At 35.1% G+C, this 15,716-nt stretch overlaps 1 protein-coding gene across 12 annotated transcripts in view; it reads left to right on the top strand.

The window, feature by feature from the left end:
• LCOR (ligand dependent nuclear receptor corepressor) overlaps positions 1-15,716 on the top strand; it is a 138,520-nt gene that overhangs the window by 53,980 nt on the left and 68,824 nt on the right. For all 12 annotated transcript variants that reach the window (XM_082722134.1, XM_082722139.1, XM_082722131.1 and 9 more), the window contains exons 3-4: positions 11,325-11,390; positions 11,735-11,814. Coding sequence is in view for 3 of the 12 variants with exons in the window: in XM_082722129.1 (XP_082578255.1) it covers positions 11,325-11,390; positions 11,735-11,814 (146 nt within the window). In the remaining 9 variants the exon portion in view is untranslated. The remainder of the gene's footprint in view (positions 1-11,324; positions 11,391-11,734; positions 11,815-15,716) is intronic.

The following is a 15,716-nucleotide window of genomic DNA, read 5'->3' on the forward strand; positions in this document are numbered from 1 at the left end:
TTGAACAGCGTGTAATTTTAAGGTAAAAAATGGTGAAGACCTGAATTTAGGGGTAGAAAAGAGAGAATAGATTTGGATGGGTCTTTCTGAATTAGAATGAGTAGAACTCACTGACTAGAAGAGTTGATGATTGACTTAGGGAAAGAATGAAATCAGACAGACTTAGATTTGTAATCTGAATGATTTAGGGTGAAGGGTTTAGGGATGTTATTTTCCTGTTAAGGAATACAGAAGGAATCACTGAGATGAGGTAAAAGGAATGAAATTATTTTGATTTGGACTTTTGAGGTATTTGGGATATCTTGGTGATGATGTGAATGAAGCAGGCAGTTAGAAATAAGGTCTGGGACAAGAGATAAGAGATTGGAATTATCAGTATATGCATGGTAGCAGACATGTGTGTAAATCTTAATGGCAGGGCATATATTTTAAATACATCCTTTATTCCCACACTGCTGGGCTCTGTAATAACACTTGATTGGTTCTTGTTATTAAATGTGAGATTTAAAAAATACTCTTTAGGTTGGCTTTGTATATAAAAGATAATGCATACTTTGATTCCTAATTTAATGTTCACTTTAAAGTTACAAATATAAAACCTAGTTTTCTTAAAATACAGATCTTACTCTAATTTTAAGCTTGTAATATTTTAGTTTAACTTTTTATTTTATTTATTTTTAAAGATTTTATTTATTTATTATGAGAGAGAGAATGAGAAAGAGCATGAGAAGAGGGAGGGTCAGAAGGAGAAGCAGACTCCCTGCCAATCAGGGAGCCTAATGAGGGACTTGATCCCAGGATCATGACCTAAGCCGAAGGCAGTCGCTTAACCAACTGAGCCACCCATGTGCCCTAATTTAACTTTTTAAAAAGTTTCAATCTGTTACTATGAATTATAATTTTTATATTTTCTCTTTAGATATTTTACAAAATCTCCCTAAGTACTTAAGTAAATCTAATGAATCTAATAATTTATAGTTATAAACCTGATTGTTCTTAAGTTGTACAAGTATATAAATACAGTATGCAAACTTAGTAAGATTTCAGCCTAAAACCACATGTCTAAATCAGCTGTTCACTTGTACATTTTTTTTTTAAGATTTTATTTATTTATTTATTTATTTATTTGACAGACAGAGATGACAAGTAGGCAGAGAAGCAGGCAGAGAGAGAGGAAGGAAAGCAGGTTCCCTGCTGAGGAGAGAGCCCAATTCGAGGCTCAATCCCAGGACCCTGAGATCATGATCTGAGCGGAAGGCAGAGGCTTAACCCACTGAGCCACCCAGGTGCCCCTCACTTGTACATTTTAAATTAGAATTACAAGGTTATCTCTGTAATAGGCATTTTCTTTCTTTTTCTTTTTTAACGATTTTATTACTTATTTGACAGAGAGAAGGAGCACAAGTGGTGGGGGGCGGGGAGGAGGGGCAGTGGGAGAGGGACAAGCAGGCTTCCCTAGATAATGGGGCATGTTCCTAGGACCCTGGAACCATGACCTGAACTAAAGGCAGATGTTTAACTGGTTGAGCAACCCAGGTGCCCCTGGGCAGCATTTTCTTAAAACATTACAAAACATGCTTACTTATTTTAACGGCTTTACTGAGAAATAATTTACAATCTTATAATTCACCCATTTTAAGTGATTTTTATTGTATTTACGGAGTTGTGCAGCAATCACGAACTTCAAATTTTATAATGTTTCCATCACTTCAGAAAGAAATGTGGTGTTCTTTTGCAGTCATTGCTATTTTCACTCCTACCTGTAGGAAACCACTAATCTCCTTTCTGTTTATATAGATTTATCTTTTCTGGACATTTCATATAAATGGAATCATATAGTATTGTGGTCTTTTATTTCTGACCTTTTTCACTTAGCATAGTGTTTTGAAGTCCATTCATCCATATTATAATATTCTGTTGTATGGATATATATATAGTACATTGTATTTATGCTAGATTACTTCTTTAAAAATTTTTTTTTTATTTATTGGACATAGAGAGAGACACAGTGAGAGAGGGAACACAAGCAGGGGAAGTGGGAGAGGGAGAAGGAGGCTTCCGGCTGAGCAGGGAGCCCAGTGTGGGGCTCTGTGCCAGGATGCTGAGATCATGACCTGAGCCCAAGGTAGATGCTTAACAACTGAGCCACCCAGGTGCCCCACTCGATTACTTCTTAATACAAAATAAAGGTTTAGTTCTCTAAATCCATTCTTATACTTAATACTTTGTTTAAAAAAAAAAAAACAGGAAAACCTGAAAATAAATATAAGAAAAAAATTCCTGATAAAAAATGAACCAAGCTTCTGTCATTAATTAGAAGAAAAAAACAACAGAATAAACCCATAAAGATAATGAAACTTACAGTGAAAATTAATGAACCAGAAAGCAAAGATAGGATAGAGAAGATCAAAAAAAGTCAGAGGTGGGCAATAGGGAATAAGAAAATAATCTGGAAAGATTGAGCAAGGAATAAAAGACACAAATAATATTACAAAAATGAAGGCTAACTAGAAATAACATAAAAGATTTAAAAGTTAAGAGATTTATAGCATTATTTGCAATAGCAAAAGTTGAAAGCATTTGAAGTGTCCATAGATGGATGAACAGATTAAGAAAATGTAATTTGTGTATCAGTGAACTATTACACAGCCTTAAAGGGGAAGGGAATCCTGTCTCATGGTGCAGTATCCATGAACCTTGAAGACATTATGAGGTGAAACAAGCCAGTCACAAAATGACAGATACCATGAGATCTACTTCAGAGGTACATAGAGTAGTTGCATTTCACAGAGATAGAAAATAGAATGGTGGTTGGCAGGGCTGGGGTAGAGGGAATAGGGAGTAATTGTTTAATAGTGTTTCAGTTTTGCAGATGAAAAAAGTTCTACAGATGGATGATGTAAAAACTATAAATATATTTAGTGGTACACTTAATGGCTACAGTGGTTAATTTTATATTATGTATATTTTACAAGTACAAAAATGATGAAGGAGAATACTATCAAAAATCTTATGCCAATAATTTTGAAATTAAAGAAAAATGTAATTCTCCAAAACCGATTCAAGAAGGAAATGAAAAGCTTGAATGGTTCTGTAACTATTAAATAAATTTTATAGAGCTCTTCTTTCAAAACACCTCGATGGTTTTAGATGTGGGTTCGGCTCAGCTTTTACAGAAGAGAGTGTCTGTCACCTCTTCCAAAAAATAGAGTGTATCTCAGTTCTTTCTATGAAGTAAGATACCAAGTGCAGATAGAGATATTATGAGAAAAATTAGTGGTCCATTTTACTCATGAAACAGATTACCCCTGGGGTGCCTGGGTGGCTCAGTGGTTAAGCGTCCAACTCTTGATTTCTGCTCAGGTCCTGATCTTAGGGTTGTGGGATTGAGCCCCGCATTGGGCTCCTCGCTCAGTAGGAGTCTGCTGGAGCTTCCTTTCCCCAAGCCCCATGCACTCATTTGTGCTCTCTCTCTCCCCCAAATAAATCTTAGAAAAAAACCAAAAAAACAAACCCTCTTCTAGTAATAATAAAAATTCATCATTATTTCGTTTTATGCTTTTATCCTTGAATTCTTTGTTGTCGATATTGTTATTGCCAACTAGTTCACTGCTTTTTTTTTTCTTATGTTTTTCTCTTTGCCTGCCTCTTCAGTTTCAACATTTCTTTTTCACTTTATGGTCATTATAAACTGCATATTGCTATACCCTATGTGACAACCTTTCACTTAATCTAGTCAGTATTTATTGTAATATGTACCTGTTTGGTATTATCCCTGAAATTGTTTCTTGTGTTTCTTGTTTAGTATGCTTGCTTTTTTTTTTTTTTTAAAGATTTTATTTATTTGACAGAGATCGCAAGTAGGCAGAGAGGTAGGCGTTGGGGGGCTGGGAGGGAACAGAGATTCTGATGTGGGGCTTGATCCCAGGACTCTGAGATCATGACCCAAGCCGAAGGCAAAGGCTTAGCCCACTAAGCCACTCAGGTGTCCCAGTATGCTTGCTTTTTGTTTAATTTAATATTTACTTTAATAGTTGACCTTTTTTGTTACTCTTTATTTCCTCCAATGGTTTAGAAATTCTTCAGCTTTACTCATACTTTTTTTTTTTAAAGATTTTATTTATTTATTTGACAGAGAGAAATTACAAGTACACTGAGAGGCAGGCAGAGAGAGAGAGAGAGAGAGAGAGAGAAGGAAGCAGGCTCCCTGCTGAGCAGAGAGCCCGATTCGGGACTCGATCCCAGGACCCTGAGATCATGACCTGAGCCGAAGGCAGCGACTTAACCCACTGAGCCACCCAGGCGCCCCTACTCATACATTTTAAGCAAATTTATCTTAAGCCTGCATTTCCTTAACATCAAAGGTTAATGACTTATAAATTGCTCCCTAATCCCTATACACACTTGATTTTAACATACTTAAGCATATCATATTCTTCTTCGCCTAAAATTTTGTTGTAGTAATTTGGGATGTTATTCCTAAGTCATTCATTTTAGAAATTATATTGTGTTCATCTATTTAAAGAGTTCTTTTTTTATCTGTTATAGTAAACTGAACCCCTGTGTTAGTAACAGTTACTTACACTGGACTATTAATTTTATTGGTATATTGCTTGCATAATTTTTTATATAAACATTGTTTTCTTAGGAGGTCCTTGGTCTGAATCATTTTTTATTTGCTGAACAACTTCCTTTAAGTAACTCTTACCCAGAGAGAATGTTGTCCTGCTTTTCAAATCAGAGCATATCTAGTAATTTTCTTTTACCCATATCTTTGAATAATAGACTGACTAAAAAAGTGTTCTGTTTTTGTTTTACAATCAGAATTTTGTAAATGTACCTCCATTACTTTTACTGATGAAATGACTGGCAGTCTAAATCTCTTTTCTCTTATTCTAAGTAAAAGGAAAATCTTTTCCGTATTTGGAGCTTTTTTAAAAAAAAGATTATTTATTTATTTGACAGAGAGAGAGAGAGATCGATCACAAGTAGGCAGAGAGGCAGGCAGAGAGAGAGAGAGAGGAAGGGAAGCAGGCTCCCTGCGGAGCAGAGAGCCCGATTCAGGACTTGATCCCAGGACCCTGAGATCATGACCTGAGCCGAAGGCAGTGGCTTGTAACCCACTGAGCCACCCAGGCGCCCCATATTTGGAGGTTTTAAACTTTATTCTTGAAATTGAAATACTTTACCGGGAAAGCATTATGTATACATGCTTTCCCCACCCCCTGAATATTCTGCCTATATATTTCTCAGAGCCCATTTGATATGAAGACTCAAGATAGTATCCAACATTGCAAAGTTTTCTTCTTGTTCTCCTTCTGCTTTCCTTTTTAAAAAAACTTTTTAAAAATTTATATTCTTTGATTTGTTTCCTTGCTCTGGAAATTGTGTTTTACATTATTAAATGTCTTGACCACCTCACGATTTCTGTGTCTTCAGGTTCATTATATATTATGAGGACATTTCTTTAGTTTTTAAATCACTAATTTTTCTACATAATACCTCTGTTTGGTTATTTTGACAGTTTTGTTTTTCTTTTTTTCCTTCTCTCCTAAGCACATATTATCTATGTTTTTCAAAGTAGCATGCTCTTTTTAAGATGCTTTTCTTTCCTGTCTCAATAGAAATAGTTTTTATTTTTTTCTTCATTAATTCTATTTCATTTTGGGCCATTAGTTGTAATTAGATTATCTCTTCATTGTATCTGGTCAGGTTTTTCCATCAGTTCTTGTGCTGGGTAATTTGGAGGGTGATAAGTGGGCCACCAAATGGGCTCTTCAGAGTGCATGAACCAGGAGCAGATGCTCAGGGAGAAAGGAAGAACTCTTAGTGAACGTAGTTGTCCAGCACTGGGCAGATTGCTTTAAGTAATGAAAAAGGAGCCTGGTTTTTATTATGTATGGAAGTCCATCCACATTTCTTTGGTTAAATGATACACTGGGAAAGCTGGAATATCATTAAAAAAGGGATTCTTTACCTTATATTACCTTGGATAAAATATAAAAGATTATATAATCTGGTGCTTTTCAATTGTTTGGTGGCTCCCTTATCATGGTTCAGTGTGGTCGTGGCAACTTCTACACCTGAGTTTTAAGCAAAGAACTCCAGACACTGTCAGTCTCCATTTTACCAGGGTATGAGTTGATGATTGTTACCAGCAAGCACCTCTGAACTGGTATTTTATAAAAGATTATGCTTTTGGGGTGCCTGAGTGGCTCAGTGGGTTAAAGCCTCTGCCTTAGGCTCAGGTCATAATCCTAAAGTCCTGGGATTGAGCCCCACATCGGGCTCTCTGCTCAGCAGGGAGCCTGCTTCCCCCTCTCTCTCTGCCTGCCTCTCTGCCTACTTGTGATCTGTCTCTGTCAAAAAAATAAATAAAATCTTTAAAAAACAAAGAACAAAACAAAAAAACAACAAATTGTTGTCAAAGGGGTGATCACTTCTACCAGACAGAAATTTACATGTTTAAAAAAAAAAAAGATTATGCTTTGTTGGGGAGTGAGCTCTTACACCAAACACCAAGTTTTACAAGATACCCAAGGACCTTGATGTAAAAATTGCTAATTTTCTGATGTGCTCCTCCTTTTCCTTGAGTACCTTTTTGTTTTTCAAATTGTTAATCTCCAGTTATTCTGGTTTCCTCAGACGAAAGGTTCTTCCCAAGACTCATGGAACCCTTTTTTCATTCCATCCATAATATTTTCTGTATTTCTTAAGTACAGACTATATTGCTTACTGAAGTTGGCTCTGGACTTGATACGTTCCTGTCCTGCTATTTTTCATAACCTGCTTTTCCCCTTTTGGTTACAAATAAAGAGGTAGCAAGTGTGATTTGGATCGAAGAGGGAATATGTGAAAATTTTTAATCTTCTATCTTTTGTTTTTGAGAGCTATATGATTATTTAATCAGAAGCTTAAAACTAGGCATGTAGAGTCCTGATATAAGAAAAAATATGTGGCTGGGGGCTCCTGAGTGGCTCAGTTGGTTAAGTATCTGCTTTCGGCTCGGGTCATGGATCCTGAGGTCCTGGGATCGAGCCCCGCATCAGGCTATCTGCCTGGTGGGAAGCTTACTTCTTCCCCTCCCTCTGCCTGCCTCTGTCCCTACTCGTGTTCTCTCTCTGTCAGATAAATAAATAAAATATTTTTTTTTAATGTGGGAAACAGGAAGACTTACCCAGCCTTCCCAGAGCATTAAATCTCCTTGAGCAGATCAGATATAAATGTATGAAAAGAAAAGGAGAAAAGGGCTTACCTATTACAAATTTTATTTGACAGAATACTTGCATAGATAAGGCTTTGCATGTACAGAAAACAAAACATAAACAATTGACATTTAAAAGGGGAGAGTGATAAATGAATTCTGAGGATCAGAAAACTAGAAACCCAAGCTTCATGAGGGCTACAATGTCTGTTCACCATTGCTTACTCAGTGCCTGCCACTGTCCTGGGTGTAGGCTGTCAGTTAGTATATATTGAGTAAACAAATAGGTATTTGTTGAACAAACTGAAGAGTGCCTTGAGGGAGGTAATTTATATGGGCCGAGGTGAAATGGAAAGGCTTGAAAAAATACTAGGAGGTATAAGTGATGACTAAATAAATCAGCATACCAATGTGATTGGAGCTATGAGAATGAGTGCGAAGTTCTGGGACATAAGGCTGCTTATGGTAGCTTGGAACCAAATTATAAGCAGCTTTGATTGTTGAACTTAAGATTTTGGGATTTATTTTTTAAACAGAGTAGAGTTTCTCTTAATGGATAGTAACATTGTCAAAAAGCAGTGTTTTAGGAATAGTTTGAAAACATAGTGAAGGTTGTGATGAGGAAAAGACGAGAGACCAACATTGAGACCATTTGTGATATTGGATAGGAATTCTTGAGACACTAAATAGGTCCTTCAAGATTATTAATATTTCTTTATATGTGATATATTACATAAAGATGCTTTTTAAGCCCTAGTGTTTGAACATAATGACATGGCTGTCTTTTTCAGTATTTATTTAATTTTCCTTGGCATTTTATTATTGATCTCATGGCTTTTCTGTGAGATCATGGTATAAATTTTGAATACATTTGTTCTTCCCTTACTTGCTTTTTGTTAATGTCAAGCATAGCACATGAGGCATTTCGTGTTGCTATGCAGCTGCTTAGTTCAATACTTCATAAAACAGAATAGCATTAAATTCAGCTAGTAGAGGGTAGCAAAATATGGCTTTACAGTTTCTAATTGATAATATTTGTAAGGTTTAACATATGTTACAGATATGAACAAAATAGGGGTGACCTGTTTACAGCATTTTGATCAGAATTTAGTTAAAGCACCAGATTTTTTCTTGTTTGATTCCTTTTGGCCTTTACCCTTTCGTTGTTTTTTGATACGTGGTTCAGTTTTTGTTAGTGCCTATGCGTTATTGATGAAGTTTTTTTATTTTCTTATTTCAGATTCTGTTATCTTTTGTAATTTTTATAAATTTCTTTCTCAAAGCTTTTCCCTTTTTTTGGTTCTGAGTATTCTTGATATATTTACTTTTTTTTCCTTTTCAAGAATTTATGCTTAGTATACAAGTTTGGAATTTGTTATAATTTCAAACAAATCCAAGTGAAAGCGTAGTAGATATGCTCTTTGGGACAAGAGCCACCTGTAATCTCCTTTAGCTAATTGCATTGTGTGCTTGGTACTTCAGGTTATTAAAATGCTTTCCTTAGTATTTGTATAATAGGGTTTTACAGTTCGAGACCGACTATAGGATTCACTTAAGGGAAGAAAAAAAAACAACAACCAGTGTTGAGAATATCTAGTTTGTAGGCCCAAGATAGCTAGGATCTAACAATTCCTTTTTCCTTCTCTTATCACATCTACCTAACCTCTAAACCCCCAGTTCTACCCTTTCTCCTCCCTAATATGGGGAAGAGAGGCCATAGTAAATCATTGGGAAAAGTTCTGATTATAATAGGTAGATAGTAAAAGGCACAGATAACTCTAATTTGGTTGAATGGGTAGCTTGATTTTGTTAATGTCCTTGGAATAACTTTGATGGGAAGAAATTAAAGAGAGTTGAAAAACAATAGTTTCTTGACAACAAATGAAAAATCGAGAGTCTAGAAAATAGTATAGAAAAATTAGCTCTAACTACAGTGTTGATAATGCAGACTCTGCAGATTACTCTATTGAAAACAGTGGTTTTAATACTGTGGGCCCCCCCTAAAAAACAAAATTCCCTTACACTGCATTATTATTCTTAAATTTCAGTCTTTAAAAAATTTTTTTAATGATCTTATTTCTTTTTTTTCTTTTTCTTTTTTTTTTTTTTAAAGATTTTATTTATTTATTTGACAGACAGAGATCACAAGCAGGTAGAGAGGCAGGCAGAGAGAGAGAGAGGAGGAAGCAGGCTCCCTGCTGAGCAGAGAGCCCGATGCGGGACTCGATCCCAGGACCCTGAGATCATGACCTGAGCCGAAGACAGAGGCTTAACCCTCTGAGCCACCCAGGCGCCCCTGATCTTATTTCTAAGAAATCTTCACACCCAGCGAGGGCCTCAAGCCTACAAACCTGAGATCAAGAGTCTCATGCTCCACTGACTGAGCTTTCCAGGCTCTCCTGTGTTATTTAATGAAATAAAATACTCTTTCTAAGGACCATCCTTCTACCCCTTTGTCTTCAGAACCCTTTATGGTGATTGTGATAAAGAAATGCTAACTGGGTGTGTGGACTTCATGTATCCACCTGGGTATAGTATTTTAAATTAGTGGGTCTCCCTTTATTTTGACAATAAGAGTACTTATTATTTTTTTTTTAATTTAAGTTTTATTCAGGTAACATACAGTCCAGTATTGGTATCTGGAATAGAATTCAGTGATTTATCACTTACATACAACACCCAGAGCTCATCACAAAATGTGCCCTCCTTAATACCCTTCATCCATCTTTCCCATCCCCCTCACCCATATCACTCCATCAACCTTCCATTTGTTCTCTCTAAGATTTTCTTATGATTTATTTCCCTCTCTCCTTTTTCCTCCCTCCTTCCCATATGTTCATCTGTTTTCTTAAATTCCACATGAGTGAGATCATAGGATACTTGTCTTTCTCTGACTGACTTTTTTCACTTAGTGTAGTAATATACTCTAGCTGCACCCACATCCTTGCAAATGGCAAGATTTCATTCTTTATGCTGGCTGAGTAATATTCCATTGTAACTTTTTTGTTTTTAAATTATAAACCTGTAAGTGATAGTAGACTATGTGACAGAATACTTAGTGCCACAAAATACATAATATATACTAGAAATTCAGTAACACTTTTTGTATTTTCTTAATTACAGTAGCATTTTTATGCATTTGAGAAGTACTATGTATACTGAATGTACAAGACATATTCTTTCTGAAGCTCATGCTTTAAGTTTTTATGGATTCATGGACCCCTTGTAACTGTTTGAGCTTCCAGGGAGGTCCATAGTTGGGGAACCACTACTCTTAACCCATTATTTCTTTTATGTTATATAAAGGTACAGTCTGATTCCTTTCTTCTTTTCACTCCTTTTTCTCTTCATGAACCATAGGAAACAGCAAGATGGCCAAGATTTTTAAATTGTTTTCATTGAGTTGATCAGCAGTGTTTGAGGTAATAAATGAGAAAAGTTTTTATATACTGGTAAAAAGTGATAATATTTTAAATATTTATGTATAGGTATATATGAATTTTTGTGTGTATAGCTAGTGGGTTCTACCTTCATAAAAGAACCAGCAAGTAGTTACTGTGGCAATGTGAAGTAATTACAACATCGTTGTTCTTCTAAAATACTATGTTGTGACCTTTTTCTTTAGTGATAAAGGTGTTCTCAGTGAGGATTTTGCTTCTTCAAAAACTTAGCTTGAAAAACCCATGAACTCAGTTGATATTCAGAAACATGCTATTTAGATTAATGTAGAATGCTGTGGAAATTTGAAACGATTTGACCTTTTATTGGGAAAGGTGCCTTTTGAAAAATGGAGTTGGGCATTTATGTAGGGAGGTATTGGGATTTTTGTAAAATGATAAAAGAGAACCCATGAATTTCCATTCATTCTTTGGTTATTTCTAGTGGTGTCTGTTTTGTATTGTTCTTGAATGTGCTTTGAATATGTATTGAATGTTAATCATGGACAGAACTGCAAATGCTTCTTTTAAATTTGTCATTGACACTCTTTCCTCAGCATCCTTTCAATAACCTGGGGATCCTTGAGAACTGGCAGAATACACTATCATTTTTTCAGCAACAGATTGATATTACATTCCATAGGGAGTATTATTGTAATTTGGATTTTTTCTTATCCTTTCAGGGTTTGAAAGTATTCTTGAAGGGCTGTTTGGACCTGCATTATTAAAAGATCTCAGTTTATTTAAAGGTATTCAAATTCTTTTTTTTTTTTCTTTTGGTATTTCAAATTCTTCCTCGTGACATACATGACATTTTTGTGATTTAAGCCTCCATCTCCTTTTTATTCAATTTTATGTGAGTTAAAGCTGTATTCTTGTAAGCATCCTTTTGTGTTGATAATGCAAATACATATATTAATAAGATACATATACTAGTGAGCAGTTATTAAGAATTTTAAGACAAATAAGGAAACCGTCTACTATTTAGGGTTTTTGTTCTTGTTGTTAAAATAAATATTTTTTATATTCTCATTTGTTTCCTAAAAATTTCCTTTTCTTGTCTGTTAATTTAGTATTCCAACTATTTTTGCAGACTGTGAACCTGAAAACATTTCCGATTGGACTTTTGATGAAAATTGTCTATTCTGTTGCTTGAGAAGAGATAAAGTAAAGGTAACCAAAAAACTTGTGGAACTTCCCTAGAGTGGTGTTTTATAGTTTTTATTTTTTCAAAATTTGATTACTTTGTTGGAAGATTTATAGGAAAAGGAAGGTGTGATTCCCTATTTATTTATAAAAGATTTGATAGTAACTCAGTTTTGGTATTTAGACTGTTTCTAGTATGTTGATTAGTCTATTGAGAAATCTGTATCCCAGCATGCATTACTTTATTGGTATAGTTCACTGGGCAGAATAATTAGCTAGATCTCAAACTATTGGTTTATTTTAAATATGAAGTACACGATAATTCAAGCAATGGGGAGTCATTTGTTCTAAAAGCAGTAACATGGATATGGGTCAAGTAGTTACAGTTCATATAGCTTTATGACAAACTATCCTTTATGCTTTAGTATGTTACTTTATACTATTTGAGCATGAATGCTGTTTAATTGTAAAAATAGGCTATACCTTTGGGTTTCTGTTTTTATTGCTCTGTTAAATATTAATGAGTTTTGGTTTAGAAACATTTCAGTTGTTGGAAATATTTATTAATAATAGTTTCCTATCTTACTTTTTTTTTTTTTTTTTAATGGTACTTCTGTTCCCTGTTTTGTTTTATTTTATTTTTTTAAGTAGGCTCCACGTCTAGCGTGGATCCCAGTGGTGGGCTTGCCCTCATAACCCTGAGATCAAAACCTGAGCTAATACCAAGAGTCAGATGCTTAACCGACTGAGCCACCCAGGTGTCTGCGTTCCCTGTTTTATTTATTTCTTATTTATTTGTCAGAGTGCGACCGAGAGGGAGCAGGGGATAGGGGTGGAGGGAGAAGCAGACTCCCCACTGAGTAGGGAGCCCAGTGTGGGATTCAGTCCAGGGACCCTGGGATCATGACCTGAGCTGAAGGCAGACACTTAACCACCCAGGCACCCCCCTGTTCCCCGATTTAAAGCTTCGGAAATGTTTTTAATTCCTCACCCTGCCTCGTACGCTTCTAACAGAATCATTGACCAGATTCCATAAATTCTTCCCTCATATGGAGTTTCATTCTTTTTTTTCCCCATAGTCATTACTGTAGTTCATACCGTTAACATTATTTCTAGACTACTGAAATAACATGATTGGTCTCTTTTAGTTTTCTTCAGTCTTTTAAAACACTGCTACAAGTTTAAACTCCCCCCCCCCCTTATCCCTCAAATAGTGTGGAAACATTATCCCATGCTCCGTTTCCAGTGACTTTTTTCATTGTATTCTGGATTCATTAGCCTAATGTTCTCTGCCTCAGTACTCTCCACAGGTCAGTCCACTTGTACTTCTGCTGCTGCCCTCTTTTTAATGATACCCCACAAGTCTTCTGTACAGTTTTCTTTCAGATAAACTGGTGCAGTCATTCATAGTAAACAACATGCTTTTGCTACTTAGACTGTAGCATTGCATACCAATTGTTCTTTATAGCTTAAATTCCTCTGCCCTTATTCTTAGTTTAAGTGTTCACCCTCCTATCCATATCAGTGGTATACTTCTGCTCTTACTGCTGTTTCAACCCTTCACACTGTTGTAGTATCTATAACAATTATTTGTCAATTAAAAGTCTGCCTTCTTTTGTTCCTCGTTTTCCGTGTTTGTGTCTTATGTTCTGAAGTACATTGTCAACCTCTGAACACTGAACCATGTTGTGTATTCTTTGTTACCCTCCTTGTAACCACTGTACCATTATTTACCATTGTTAGCAAGTTGCTTTAAAATCTGAAAGCCAACTTAAGAGCTTTTCAGTGTGGTTTCCTTTTCTAGCTTACTACATGAAAAGTTGTTATTTTGACTATCCAGGATGGTCTGTTATCACTGAATTAATGTGAACAGTGTTTTGAAATTCAGTGTGGTTTGAGAAAGACCATAAATTAAGTATCAGTGAAGTTGAAATTGATCACGTTAAACTGTGTGTGTGCATGCATAAGCATGCATGTTGTGGCTATTGAACAAGTCATTTAAGAGGCATTTTGGTGGAATAGAAGGAGCAGCTATTAATTACCTTTTTTAGTGTAGGGTTGGGAAGAAAGCCCTTCTGTGTTTAGTAATTGAGTACAATATATTCTTGTAATATAATTGAGTTCTCCATTGCTATATGTGGTAAACTATTGTATGAGTATTTTTAGAAGACAGAAATATCAAGGCATGGAACCATGTAGCATTTAAAATAGCTGTTATTATTTTTATTCCTCAATTTCTAGTTGCTTTTCTAATTAGAAAGAATATTTCCATTTGGCAATTTAGCTAGTTCTTGGAAAGCTGATATTTTCCATTAGTCACTTCACTATTTATCTTTGGCATTTATTTTTTTCAGACACAGCCATAACATCTATAGCGGAAAATAGGAAAAGTAGAAAGCTTATTAGAAGATGTAAATTGTCAGCTATGTATCTCTAATTGTGTTAGACTTAAAGTGATTGAACTAAAACTTTTTGAAGGCACTTGGAGCATCTCATCTGAAAAGAACTAGAATGTGGAAGTAAATATATCCAGTGGGTTGAAGCTTGTGCTTTTTAAGGCTGGCTTTAAGAATCCAAGAGGAGGAAATCTCTGCAGAGTATGGTAATAGCCAAGAGGTGGCAGCATAGAGCATAATAGTGGAATCTTGAGTTTGAAGGTGGCATGATGAGATATCCAGATATTTGGAAAAGCTGTTAGAAATATTGGTCTGATAGTTGGGAAAGAAATAGAGGTTATGCATGTTTTTTCTTTTGGACTTTTGAGTATATACAGGAGCTGTTAAAATGGATAGAGTAAATGCATACCATTTTTTATATTTACTTTATAAAATATATAGGTAAAAAATACAGAGTAATCTCTTTGGAAAATAGAACAGGGATTCACCTGGAGATAAGTAAAACAATTGTTGATCTACCCTTCAAGATTCTATAGTGGTTAGAAAATGAAATTTTTAAGGGATATGAAAGTAACATTTTTTGAATATCTACTATGTGCCAGTTACTTTTACTTGTTCTTATTTAAATCCTCACAAGAATTGTATAAAGTTGGTTAAGGGTATCCCAGTTTTAAAAATAAGAAATTTGAAGGATTTGAGAGACTATTATAGGCAACATCATATGGCTTGAATTTGATCCATGTTTTTAGAATACATGCATTTTGATAACTAGGAACAGGGTCATTAACAGCAGGAATTAAACTAGAACTTGGAATGACTCAGTTTGAAAGAGAGAAGAGAAACAGTGTAAATGGACATGAGTGTATTTGAAATAGCCAATCTCAGCTATGCCTAAGAATCTACTAGTGAGTACGTGCCTCACTGGCTGCTTTCTTTCTTTTCTGTTGGACACATACTGGGCACTCTATAAAATATTTACTAAATGAGTAACTTTACTAAATAAGGTTTACTATACTTGAATTATATTAATAGCTAATTTTTGAGTGCTTACACGTGACAAGCATATACACACAGTTATCTATTATATATGTACAAACTCATCAGGCTTTTATACTTTTTTTTAGCTTCTTTTTAAAAATAATTTTAGACTTACAAAAGTTGCAAAAACAGTAAAAAGAGCTAATGTATACCCTTTGCCCAAACTTTCCAAATGTTACCATCTTATATAACCACAATACAGTTATAAAAATCAAGAAATTAACATTGATGCCATATTATTTAATCTATAAACCTTTCACAGTTAGTCAGTGATCTCAGTAACGTTATGGTTCTGGTCTAGGATCCAATCTAGGATCACACTTTGTATTTAATTGTCATATATTCTTGGTCTCCTTTAGTTTGGAATAGTATTTTTTGCTTTGCCTTTCATAAATTTTGAAGAATACTGACATTGGTTTATACAGTGTTGCTTCAATTTAGGTTTGTCTGATGATTCCTCATGATTGACTTTAGGTTATGCATTTTTGGCAAGAA

This window comes from Mustela nivalis (genome assembly GCF_964662115.1).
Source record: "Mustela nivalis genome assembly, chromosome: 2".
In the NCBI taxonomy this organism is placed as follows: Eukaryota; Metazoa; Chordata; class Mammalia; order Carnivora; family Mustelidae; genus Mustela; species Mustela nivalis.